Source organism: Chiloscyllium plagiosum, chromosome 13 (genome assembly GCF_004010195.1).
Source record: "Chiloscyllium plagiosum isolate BGI_BamShark_2017 chromosome 13, ASM401019v2, whole genome shotgun sequence".
NCBI classification, from domain to species: Eukaryota; Metazoa; Chordata; class Chondrichthyes; order Orectolobiformes; family Hemiscylliidae; genus Chiloscyllium; species Chiloscyllium plagiosum.
In genome coordinates, this window is record NC_057722.1 from 31,200,156 (window position 1) to 31,213,532 (window position 13,377).

Genomic DNA, 13,377 nt, shown 5'->3' on the forward strand with positions numbered 1-13,377 from the left:
GTATGCCACCTGCCATATTATTGAGGGGATAAAGTATGTGCTCAAAGCCCAGGCCTGAACCTTAACACACAAGCTTTTTTTTATTTCAAAAATATACTTTATTCATGAAAAATATCTTTGTATATATACATTATCACAAAAGCAGTTCGGTTCTGTGCAGTTGCATTTCAAGTAAATAAACAAAACATTGGATTTTGACTCACTTACACTTACAATATTAATATTTACGTGCATTTGAAGTACTGGGAGGTTCTGATAACTGGATAAACCCCTTTGCCTTCAGTAGGAAGACCTCAGACAGTGGTCTTTCCCCACAGTGCCTTAGGAGCAGCTGCCCCAAGCTTGACATCCCTCAGCATGTAATTCTGAACCCTTGGAATGTGCCGTCTGCAACATTCGATCGAGGTAAAACTGATTGTTCTGAAAGACCAACAAGTTTCGGGCAGACCAAAGAGCATCTTTCACCGAGTTGATGGTCCTCCAGGCAGAGGTGATGTTTGTTTCAGTGTACAATCCAGGCAACAGACCGTAGAGCAGAGAGATACGCATCATGGATCTGCTTGGGAGAAACCTTGACAAAAACATTGCATCTTCCTCCAGACTTCCTTTGCAAAGGCATATTCCAGAAGAAGATGTGTAACAATCTCAACGCCTTCCATAACCACTTCCAGAGCAGTGTGTGGTGGCACAGACTGATCAGGCATACATAAAGGATTTCACAGGTAGTGCTGTTCTCACCACCAGCCAAGTAATGTCTTGGTGCTTGGTGGAAAACTCTGGTGATGAGGCAATCTGTCAAATGATTTTGACAGTCTGCTTAAAGGAACCACATGACAGGATCCACCCTTTCCTTTATCCACAGGGTCTTAAGGACGTTGTGTACTGACCACTTCCTGAAGAACTTGTGTTTAAAAGTCTTTCTCTTTGCAAATTTCTCTATGAAGGACAGGTAATAAACTTTTGAAATGTATTTACCTAAATAAATACTGGAAGGAGTAGGAATGAAACCTTCACAAGTGAAGAATAAATACATGACTGCTCTCATTGTCAACCCTTCTTTAAACCCTTGTTTAACCTGACTCTGTCTTCTCCCAACCCAGATCCTGAAAGCCCAAATACTGATCTGCATTCCTAACTCCCAAATCCCTCCTCATTCTGATGTTTGAACCAATCATTGGCCTCCAAACTCCCAATCCTATGGCCTCTGGTATTCCTTTTGATCTCTTAACTCCTGACTCATGGTGTGCTCGAGGGCCATTGCAACATCATAGCAATCCATTCCTGGGTTCCACTTGATTCATCATTATGATGCATAATACGTCACTGCATCTTCTGTGCATCCAAAAATGAAACAAACAAGAACCTTTTCTCTTTTTCTTCGAATCCTTCAGATAATTTTAATAAAATGATTCCAAACATTAACTCATGTTCCTTTTCAGATATTGAATAGCTGCTATGCATTCCAAACATTTTATGTTTATTGCAGATTGCCAACATTCCTGATTTGATCCATTTGTCTCATTAATAATCTACTATGCAAGTGGAAAAGATGTAAAATTCTATCCTGTGTAAATTGAGTGTTTCTTCCTGTCAGAGACAATCAACAGCATCCATCAAAGTATTACAGATGAAGTTTCTTTCAATATGTAAATGTCCTTTACATAGCAACTGCTTTACTATTGAGGACACTGATATTCTTATTCTGAAATAAAATCTAGTCATCAAATTATATTTATGTTAATAAGTTATTTACCCTTTGTTCACTGGGCAAAAAATTCAATTCAGTGAAAGTTTTGTTTTAATGAAGACAGAATATTATAGTTGTCCAGTGCACAGAACCAAAGTGCAAAAAGCATGAGATTCTATTTGTGGATAATGCCATCTGAGATCTACAGATGAATCACATTCTCTCTGCACACACTGATCATCATAACTCATCGCTCACTGTCTTTCTGTGACCTGAGTAGAATTTAGATTGCTGCCACTTAAAACTAGAAATGACTCTACATTCTCAGAAGAACATTTCCAATAACCAAACCCAGAATAATTTATTATGCTTCCATGAGTTTGTGAGGGTGGGTGTTAAATTGATCTTTCCTAATGTCAATGAGTTTCTGATCTGAGATTAGATGTAACATTTTTGTTGCTGTACATTCATCAACTCAGTCACTGCTGTCTCTAGTACTATCTAAAATCACACTTTTGACACAAACTTCATTTATCTTCTCTATTGTTAAAGCCTTTCATTTTCTTAAACATTTCTGCATTCTTTTGAACCCACATTGCTCATTGTCTTCAATTTTCCAGGATGGATAACATTAATTTTTATCCCTTCTCCACTCTACCAATTCTAATTGTCATCTATTCCATTTTAAAATATCCTCAAAATAGTCACCTTCAATATATTCTGAAAAGAGTGTAGCATCAATACTGTTGCTTAGGTATCCAGTCTAAGGTGCTAAAGTGTCACATTCCATTAACAACCTCACAATCATCTTTGAATTGTCATTGTGTCCGAGGGGAAAAAAAATCTGCCCTGCCTAAGTACAAAAATACAGCTCGTAAAAGCTAACAAAGACAACTGAAAAATAACTATGAAAAGTAAATTACAAAGTAATAGATTGAAAATTAAACACAAAAAATAAATTTGTAATTCTGCTTCACATTTGCCATTACACTCATGATGGAGGAAGAGGGGAATTGAACCAGCAATTTTACCTACAGTTATATTTGTTATCCCACTATTGTCTTTGTCAGGTGTTACCAATTGAAATTTTTTTATGTATTATCATTGGCAACATAAACCAATGAAACATTAATTCACTGGTTTGATATTTCTTTGTCAACTGTTTTAGTGGAAATATTATCTTACTTAAAATAGACAAGTCAAGCACCTTTAACAACAACCTAAATGGCCTGCATCAAATTTACTTAAGTTATTTGGACTACAATAAAAGAAGATAGAATTTCATTTGAATCATTAGATAAAAATAATTTCGACCCTTGTGCAATCTAACTGTATTTGTGAAAATGCAAATAAATATCAGTTTACTTTAAATCAACAATGCTCAGCATTCTAGTCTAGGATGCAGAAATCAGGGTAGAGATCATTGCTCTGGCATAAATATTTTTTGAATAGAATGGAGGTTGTTGTTTTTGTATTAACCTGCATTCTACCATCAAACAGGAGCATTCAGTCATTTGCTTTGCAATTTTGAAGACAACAGTCCTGAAAAGGTGAGATAAAGGGTTACAGTAAATCAAGGCTCTGTGATTTATGTGTGAATGGGCTCTGTTGTTCTTCACTGTAAAACTTTGAGCAATTGTAATCACTTTAACTTACAACATTGAATCCCAGCATTGATGTGTAGCTGGGGTAATTCAATTTTTCACAGCACTTGATGCTAGTAATAAAACACAATAAGCCACAGCTAAGGAAATAAGTTTCAAACTTACACCAGGTGGCTGATCTTTGGCAAACATTCCCCAAGTATTCCAGTTCAGATCATGTTTGAAACTTCGATGTTCGGTTTCTCCAAAGCCATAAATATACTTTGAAGGGAGGTGTGTTGAAATTTGTATAAATTGGTCAGTAAATGTTAAACCAGGCAATTGGGAATTCCAACTGCAAAAGTAAGGAAGAATGGAATTCTTAGCGTTTTGGAATTAAATTAACTCATGACAAAGTTAAAGTCTAACAGTGTTCTAATCTAGTTTAGACTGCTATTATGAAGTGCAAATTCTTAAGCATTCACACCAAAGACAATATTAATATATAAGTTGGGACAGTGAAATTAACAGTTTGCATAATCAAAGCAATTTAATGTGATGAAATCATGCAATTAGATGCTAACATAGTAGGAGTTTGTTGTAGTATGTCTAATGTAGAAGGGAACAGTTAGTCATTTCAAATATATGACATTAGACAATTATGGGTCACTATTCTGGGTCCATGTCAGTAGTATATTACTTCCTCTCAATTATTGTTTGTCAAAACTTAAAGCTGTGCTGTACAATTTTCTAATTTGCACTGATCGTGGGCAAGATTCTTGATTCTGGCACAAAGAGAATGTTATGTCTGCATGCCTTAATTACCAGTATCTATTAATAATTGTGGACATCTAATCAGACATTAATGAATACATTTGAAACTTCTTGCCAAGGTTTATAAAGAATATTGGAATAGCACAGAAAACATTTTTGAATATATATATAAAGTACAAAATTATATAACAATTACAAGCCACAACCTCTAGTATTTGCATACTGAGTTTCACAGGGAAAACCATATCTAATCTTTCTTCAGAGAAGAGTAAGCAGATAAGTCTCAACATGAGCTAAAGACAGAAATATTAAAAGAGTAGCTAAAGCCTTGGCTAAAAGAAAATGTTTTAAAGAGGGTCTTAAAGGTGGATCAATCTAAGAAGAATCTAATTCCAGAGATTATATTCAGCAACCAATGGAAGGGTGCAAAGAGTAGATATGGACATAGGTTTAACTCAGAGGAACAAACAGTTAGAGTGGTAAGGGAAAATGAGATTGGGAGAGATCATGAAAATATTTAAATATGATAAAAATAATTTTGGAGTTGAGGTATTGGGCTAGGCATGCAAAAGATTGGGTCTGGATTATAGTGGTGCTGGAAAAGCACAGCAGGTCAGGCAGCATCCAAGGAGTAGGAAAATTGACATTTTGGGCAAAAGCCCTTCATCAGGAATCTGCAAAACATTGGACCCAGGCATGATCTGTGAGTGGGACTTGGGATAGCATTGGCAGTAGAGTTTTGAATACTTTTTTATATGGAATCTGGAGGGAAGGACCAGCCAGAAGAAACTTGGAGTAATCAAATCTGGAGATGACAAACCTATGACAAACATAGAACACTATGGCATAATAACAGGCTCTTCAGCCCACGGTGTCTGTGCTGACCATGATGCCATTCTAAACCAATCCCATCTGCTTGCACATGGTCCATATCCTTCTATTCCCTGCCTGTTCATATGTCTGTCTAAGTATCTCTAAAATTTTGCTATCACAACTGCTTCTACAACCTCCCCTTGCTTCCAGGTACCTACCACCCTGTAAGTAAAAGACCTTGCACATCTCGTTTAAATTTTCAGCTTCTCACCTTAAATGACCCGTAGTATTTGACATTTCCACCTTGGGAAAATGACTCTGACTATCCACCCTATCCAGGCCTCATAATTTTATATACTTCTATTAGGTTGCCCCTCAGACTTTGACACTCTAGTGAAAACAATCCAAGTTTGTCCAAGCTCTCCTTACAGCTAATATACTCCAATCCAGCCAACATCCTGATAGACTTGTTTTATACCCTCTCCATAGCCTCCACTTCCTTTCTACAGTGTGGTGACCAGAACTATACACAACACTCCAAATGCATCCTAACTAACATTTCTTCAGCTGCAACATGAATTACCAACTTTTATGCTGGATGCCTTCTAAACCACCATATCCACCAGTGTTTCCACTCTCAGGCAGCTATGGAATTGTATCCCAAGATCCCTCTGTATATCAGAGCACCTAAGGATCCTGCCATTTACTATATACTTTCTTTTTGCATTTGATCTCCCAAAATGCATCATCTCACACTTGTCCACATTAAACTTCATCTGCCATTTCTCCATCCAACTTTCTAACAGATCTATATCCTGGTGTATCATTTAACACACAAAACACTATCCACAACTCCACCAATTTATGTGTCTTCTGCAATCCTACTAATCAGACCACCTATCATTTTCATCCAAATCACTGATTTATATTACAAACAACAGATGTCCCATCACTGATCCTTGCACTACTGGTCACAAACCTCCAATCTGAAAAACATCACTCCATAACTACCTTCTGTCTTCTATGACCCAGCAAATTTTGTTCCAATTTACCAACTTACCATGGAGCCCATGTGATCTAATCCACTGGACCAGCCTATCTTGGGGACTTTGTCAAATGCTTTAGTAAAGTCAATGTTGACAACATCTACTCATCAATTATCTTCATCACTTCCTCAAAAAACTCCGTCAAATTTATGACATAAGACCCCTCATGCTCAAAGCCACGCTGGCCATCCCTTAATAATATGACTTTTTTCTAAATACAAATTAACCCTATCTGTAAGAATCTTCACCAATAATTTCCCTATCAACTGGTGTAAGACTCACTGGCCCATAGTATCCTGGATCTCTTCCCTTGTCTCCATCAGTATCCTGGGACAGATCACATCAGGCCCTGATAAGATTATCTACCTTCAAGTTTTTCAAGAACCTTAACACCAACATGCCCCAGAATATCAATATACCCCACCCTAAACTTACCATCATCCATGTTGTTATCTTTGATAAAACCAATGCAAAGTACTCACTGAGAACCTCACCCACTTCCTCTGGCTCCCAGGATAAATTCCCTCCTTTCTCCTTGAGTGGGCATTACACTTTCTCTAGCTACCATCTTTCTGAGATAATAATCAATGAATTTTCTACATGCCTATAGCTAATAATTAACCTAAGTATTTCTGTAACCATTTCTGTAACCAAGCTGTTATTTTAAGAGTTTTTGAGGCCTGCTTTTAGGGTAAGTCAGTTTTGTGTGTGGCTAATTGATGTTTTTTGGTTATTTTAGACTGTTTTGTGATGTAGCAAGATAATTAACTAGGCATTAAGCTTTCAAAGAGATTCATAATAATTTTTAAAACATTCACAATTTGCTCAAAGACAAATTCTCAAGAAAAATAATAACAAATTACTCAGTTGTAGCAAAAAGAGAGACAATTTTATGGCTGAGCTGAAAACCTTTGATGGTTATATAAACTTGCAAAAGTTTACATTAAAAGTATCACTGAAAGCATTGCTTCTTTGTAAGCAGTATTCAATCATATTGAATCCAGTAGCTCAATTTAAAAAAAAAATCAATCAGTTCTGAAAAGCTAGAGTCAGCTGTTGCGGATTTAGTTCATTGCTTTGTTAGCTAGGACTTATTTTATTAGAAGGATCATCTGCTATAATCAGGTTCCACTATGTTCTTTGTTGCATCGATTACTTGTATCTCATTACTATTTATCTCTCTTTGTGTACGAGAATTTGAAAGTTATTATCAGTACTGGTTGTAAAATCAGAAATAAAATATGATCCGAAAACCCGTTACTCACATCACTGCACCCGTACTCTTCCTTTTGACCAGGATTCCAAATGGAAAATCGACAACTTGAACCTCATAAAGTCTTGTAGAATTATCATGTTGTGTCCTTTTGGGAATGTTTAGCTGGATTGGAACCTCAAATCGTTTCGCCTTTGGGTCAAAAATCTGGAGAAAAATTAAGTTTTGTCATTAATATCCTTAAATTCTAGCAGTTAACAAGTATTATCGTAGCAACCTTACTTGTGACATATTCTGGTGCTCAGGAATAAAAGAAGTCCTACATTGCTATCTTACTGTTATTGTACTCTTATGAGGAGGACAATAATTTTATCTAACAGTGTAGGCCATCCTTATTCCCTCAACAAGCAATATTAAAACATAAAAACGTAGAAAAATAGAAAACAGAAGCACAGTAGGCAATTTGGCTGTTTAAGCTTGTTTCTCCATTCAATATCATCATGACTGATCATCCAATTCAGTGTCCTGTTCTCAAATTAAAATTTATTTCATTTCCTGTTTGTGGGATAATGTGTCAATCTTGGCTTAGTTTTTACACTTGTTCTCAGACTATAGTCAGCATGAACAAAACTACACTTCTTTGGCCAGTGAAAGAGATGTTGGATCTTCCCTGCAAACCACTGGAATCCTCATGATGATGGCACACACTGGATGGTGTTAAAATGAAGATTTGGGATATTGGTTCACTGAAGATAAAGGAGCAATGATTAATATCCCAATCATTGTGGTACATGACTTGATGGAGAACAAGGAGGTAATAATGTTTCCATTACATCAATGCTCATATCCTCCTCAGTAGTAGGATTCAAAGGAAAGAGAGGTTATATGAAAACTGGTTTGGTAAATTGGAATAGTGCATTGTATGTATGTAGCTCAGGAGCAATGATGGGAAATACAGAAATTGAGTTCAAGACAGTAGTACTGCACATGTGGTCAAGTCTGTCAAGGCATTCACAGGAGCTATGAGCAGTGTGATTACATCAAATCACCTTTGGTGTGTAGTCTAGCATACATGATTTGAGCCTTATAGATGGTAGACAGGTTTAAGAGATGTGACAAGGTATTCATTGCACAGCACAAAGTTTCTGACCACCGTGGACATGGAATTGACATGAAAAAAAGGATGATTTCACAGTGTATTTTACAATGAGAAAAACAGTAAAATACAGTGCAAATCTTTTCCACTGTTACCACAATCCAGCACCATTTTGAATAGTTTAAGAACAAATGAAAAGTAGGAAGATTGTGCTTAAAGATAGTCCACCAGTCCTGAGCCAGCGCATCACTACAACACCTGTACCACTGTCCCTCCTCCACCGCCCTGCTGCCATCTACTCTGGACCCTATCAACATTGAAGTCATCATTCTTCAGGCAACATGTTTCACCGCTGGGCCAATTCTCTTTTGCCACCACCTCACTGGACCTGCCCTTGTCCGGATGCATATCCCACCACTGGGCCCACTTTATTGATGACACTGTGATGCCCATCCGCCACTGCTTCACCGATGCCAGACTCAACCAATGACAAAGTCACTGACCCTCAGGTGCCACTTTTCGCTGCTGGACATTCCTCACCAATGTAACCGCCACCAGTGTAGCAGCTGCCAATTTTAATGCCAGGTCCTGTGCACACCCCAGAAATGTAAGCTAAATCACGAGGTGCACGCTGGGATTTCTAGCTGCCATTGATGCTGTCTGAGCTCAGGACAAGAGATAAGTAAAAGAAAGGAGAAGAAAAGAAAACAAGGAAAGAGAAATAAAGAAGAGAAAAGCTGTCGGAGTGGACGAGCCTTGACTCAGGTATAATTGGATGCAATTTGTTCAGGTTGGCGGCTGAGGCTGAAATGTTTTTCAGAATTTTAATGTTCTGATACCTGCAAAATATATCTTTGTAGTCAATGGCACCCTGCACCATAGGAAAGTTTATTGTACTGAAAATTCCATTTGCACATTCCTCTTCCTTCTGTCTGGTCACAGGAACATTATTAACTTCCTTTTCCTATTACTCACCACATTATGCTACAAAAGATGCTGTACTGAGAGATGTTTGGCATGCCAACTGCTCTAGTTTGAAGAGGTTCAGGGCCGTGGTAATCTTTGTAGTCACTGCCAATGCCGTGTTTAACCTCGTTTGATGCTGCAAGTGACAGATCTTCATGACAGGGAGATGTTCCTGTTTTTATATTTGATTATGTTTTTTCCTAGTTTAGCCTAAGATAAGAGAATTGTTGTCTGAAGTCTCTGGGTGGGGAAGGCCTTCCTGCTGACAGCCCATATTTCTACTTTCCATTTAGATTATTGCATGTGAAAGATTTTGAGGCACAAATGTTATTTACTCAAAGAACAACATTGAATTACCAGGAGCAGACTATAAATTTAACATGTCTTCTATTTAATTGTAAACTTCCCAGCTTTCTTGACTTTCATTCTTTCATTGAAATCCTACCTTAAAATTCAACATATGGTCATTCAGGTATGTGACATCAACTTGCAGAATTTGCACAGTTGGGGTAATGCCTTGGTAACGTTCTGGATATGCTTTATTTCTCATAATTTCAGCTGTCATTCCACGTTCTGTTACTGTAATTCCCTTGTCTTTGTTCAGGAGGTAACCGTAGTCTTTCTCATAAAAGCAGTATGGTTCAGAAACTTCGGGACTGCTCTGCAAAGAGAGAAACCCAGGTTTCATATCAAATAAATGAGGAGAAAATACAAGTTTGTTTAAACTAATGCATTTAAATATTTGTCAACAGATGTGAAGTAATATCTCAATATCTCAGATTCATCTAACAGAGTTATTGACCTTTTTGTACCGCTGCTTCAATTTAGCTCATTGATAATTTGTTCCCTCACTAAAAAGCAATGCTTAATTTATTATTTTCATAACGTTAAACATTATGGGCAAATCCTTGAGGAGCTTGAGCAATATGGGCTATTGTAGAATGTGTGGTAGTATCAGGTGACAAATCCACTGATCTCAAGATCATTTTGCTTCACATATGCTTTTGAGAGACAATGTACCACGAATCTCACTAGGCAGTGGCAAGATGCCAGTGAACAGGAATTAGCTTTGTTAAATGCCTTGTTAATGTCACAACATACTTCATTAATATCCAGACTCAATTCTTGTCAAACTCATGAACCAAACGAGATGTCTGGAAACCAGAGCAAGAACCTTGCTCGAAATTACCTCCAGGTTAGATCCTGGCAGCAACATCTCAAGGCATGAGACATGGGCAGCAGGCACATACACAGTTTATGTACAACCATTGGCATCCAGCATCTGCCAATGTATCACAATCATCATGGCATCTCTTCACCTGGTGGGATAGTTGTTCATTGGTTGCTCCAAATTACCTCCAGGTTGGATAATGCCAGCAACATCTCAAGCATTGACATGGGCAGCAGTCACACACACCATTCATGTACAACCATTGGCATCCAGCATCTGCCAATGCATCACAACCATCATGGAACCTCTCCAATATTTTGTCATGCTGCTTTTAAGACACAGACTTGCATTGAAGAACATACCAGCAGCTAGCATTGAGAAGATTGCCACAAGGATACCTTGCTGCAGGGACAGGCACCCAACTCAACGATGGACTAGGCTGCATCTCAAGGCTTATCTGCTTGTCCATGAACAATAGTTCACGTTGTGCCCAGCTGTATACTCACACCATTCATGCCTTACCTTGCCGTGCCATGCTATGCTAAGCCAGTTAGCATGTTAGTGCTTCAGAGAGAGCCAAAAACTTTCATTTCTGCCATTTTGAGGAACTATTTTGGTTCTATTAGGTTAGGGACACAGGAGAGATATAGTCCAGGGACTTGACCATTGTCAGCCATCAGATTGAGACACTCACTGTCAAGGGATGCGGGGATCTGTCTGAATGCAGCCAAGGGAGTAAGCAACAATTCCTTCTACAGTACCAACAGCAGCAATCAGTGGTGTCATGTATCATCAGTTGTGGAGCTGTGAAATAGTGGCCAGGTATCTAGTCAGACATGTCAAGGAGCTGCTGAGTGATGTTGGTCTAAGGTCTGGGCCAAATACAGTCTGTGGTTGGAGAGGCAGGGGTGGGGTTTGGTGGAGTAATGTCAATCATTAAAGAAGCTGCAAGGGGAGGCTTGTATGGGCAGTGTTGAGAACACTGTCAAACTAAGTGGGGAATCAAGACTGGAAGGTCAGGAGATGTAATAGCATTTGTGGAGGTGGGAGCAAGGACAGTTATGGGGTAGCTCAAGGGTATGAAGATCAGCATCAGAGGGCAAGGTACACGACAGAAGGCAGATTATTGGTGGTGACCATGTCCATGGCCTCCACAGGGGGTTTGTAGAGGATAAGGGTTGGTAAGGTTAATGTGTAATGTTAGGTTTGAGGAGAAGAGAGGTCAATTAGAGATGAAGTTTAATGTGGTAGGCATACACAATAGGGAGATGGGGGGTAAATGGTGGTAAAAATAGACAGAGACTCTGGAGGGTTACTTGACAGTGAGGCAGGTACATTGCTGAGGAGCTGTCTTCCCTGTCGTCACTTGCCATTTTCTAAATGAGAAATGCAATTAGAAATTGGTTGGGTAAATGGCCAGGGAGGACAGGGTTAGAGTCAGCTTGATGGATGAAAATGTGGGATCAACATCTTCTGCTCATTATGACATGTAATGGGCATACTCCAGCTACATCTCAATTGTAAATATTTCTTCTCACATGGTCAGAAGTCAGATGATACCAGATTATAGTCCAACAGATTTATTTGAAATCACAAGCTTTCTGGGTGTTGTCCCTTCATCAGGTGGAGTGGGAGAAAAGCACACAGGCACAGAGTTTATAGGCAGAGAGATCAATGGGCAGAGAGATCAAAAGATCATATAAATGGTCTGAGTAGGATGTCAACAAGCCAAATAATAGATCTCGGCAGGTGATTAAAGTGTCAGATGGTGTGAGTAAAGTGTCAACAGCTGAATAACAAGCAAAGGGATGATCTATAATCCGATTAAATGAGGCAGAACAATAATTATAAAACATTAAAAATAAGGTGATGCTGGAGACAAACCAAATGACTGAAATAACATGATAGGAATGGGAGTTGCACTGTGAGGGTCTAACCAAATTAATACGTAATCCAAAACTGTACAAATTAATTAAGGTAGAGAGATCATAGCAATTTACCAAGGTGCTAGTGTCGAAACAGAACAGTAAAAGAAATTACAGACACAGAACAGTGTGGTGGGGTTACATGTAGTACAAATTAATCCAAGATCACAATTGAGTATTTGGTTTGCCTCCTGCATCACCTTCTTTTTTACTTTTTTGTAATTATCTCTCTGCCTCACTTAATCAGATTATAGGTCATCCCTTCACTCGTTATTCAGCTGTTGACACTTTACTCACACTGTCTGACACAGTGATCACCTGCAGAGATTTATTATTCCACACTTCACTCACACCACTTGTATGATCTTTTGATCTGGATTAGTGGTGCTGGAAGAGCACAGCAGATCTTTTAATTTCTCTGCCCATTGATCTCTCTGCCTATAAATACTGTGCCTGTGTGCTTCTCTCCCACTCCACCTGATGAAGGGGCAATGCCTCACAAGCTTGTGATTTCAAATAAACCTGTCGAACTATAAGACCAGAAGACCATAAGACATAGGAGGGGAAGTAAAGCCATCCGGCCCATCGAGTCCACTCCGCCATTCAATCATGGCTGATAGGCATTTCAACTCCACTTACCCGCATTCTCCCCGTAGTCCTTAATTCCTTGTGACATTTAGCGTCCCAGCCTCCACTGCACTCTGTGGCAATGAATTCCACAGGCCCACCACTCTCTGGCTGAAGAAATGTCTCTGCATTTCTGTTCTGAATTTACCCCCTCTAATTCTAAGGCTGTGTCCACGGGTCCTAGTCTCCTCGCCTAACGGAAACAATTTTCTAGTGTCCACCCTCTGCAAGCCATGTATTATCTTGTAAGTTTCTATTAGATCTCCCCTTAACCTTCTAAACTCCAATGAATACAATCCCAGAATCCTCAGCCGTTCCTCATATGTTAAACCTACCATTCCAGGGATCATCTGTGTGAATCTCCGCTGGACACGCTCCAGTGCCAGTATGTCCTTCCTGAGGTCTGGGGACCAAAACTGGACACAGTATTCCAAATGGGGCCTAACCAGAGCTTTATAAAATCTCAGTAGCACAAC

General features: G+C 38.8%; 1 protein-coding gene across 1 annotated transcript in view; it reads right to left on the reverse strand.

The window, feature by feature from the left end:
• si (sucrase-isomaltase (alpha-glucosidase)) overlaps positions 1-13,377 on the reverse strand; it is a 150,265-nt gene that overhangs the window by 56,271 nt on the left and 80,617 nt on the right. The window contains exons 26-28 of the mRNA XM_043703005.1: positions 9,624-9,839; positions 7,169-7,323; positions 3,453-3,625 (exon numbers count right to left, since the gene is read on the reverse strand). Of these exons, the coding sequence (XP_043558940.1) occupies positions 3,453-3,625; positions 7,169-7,323; positions 9,624-9,839 (544 nt within the window). The remainder of the gene's footprint in view (positions 1-3,452; positions 3,626-7,168; positions 7,324-9,623; positions 9,840-13,377) is intronic.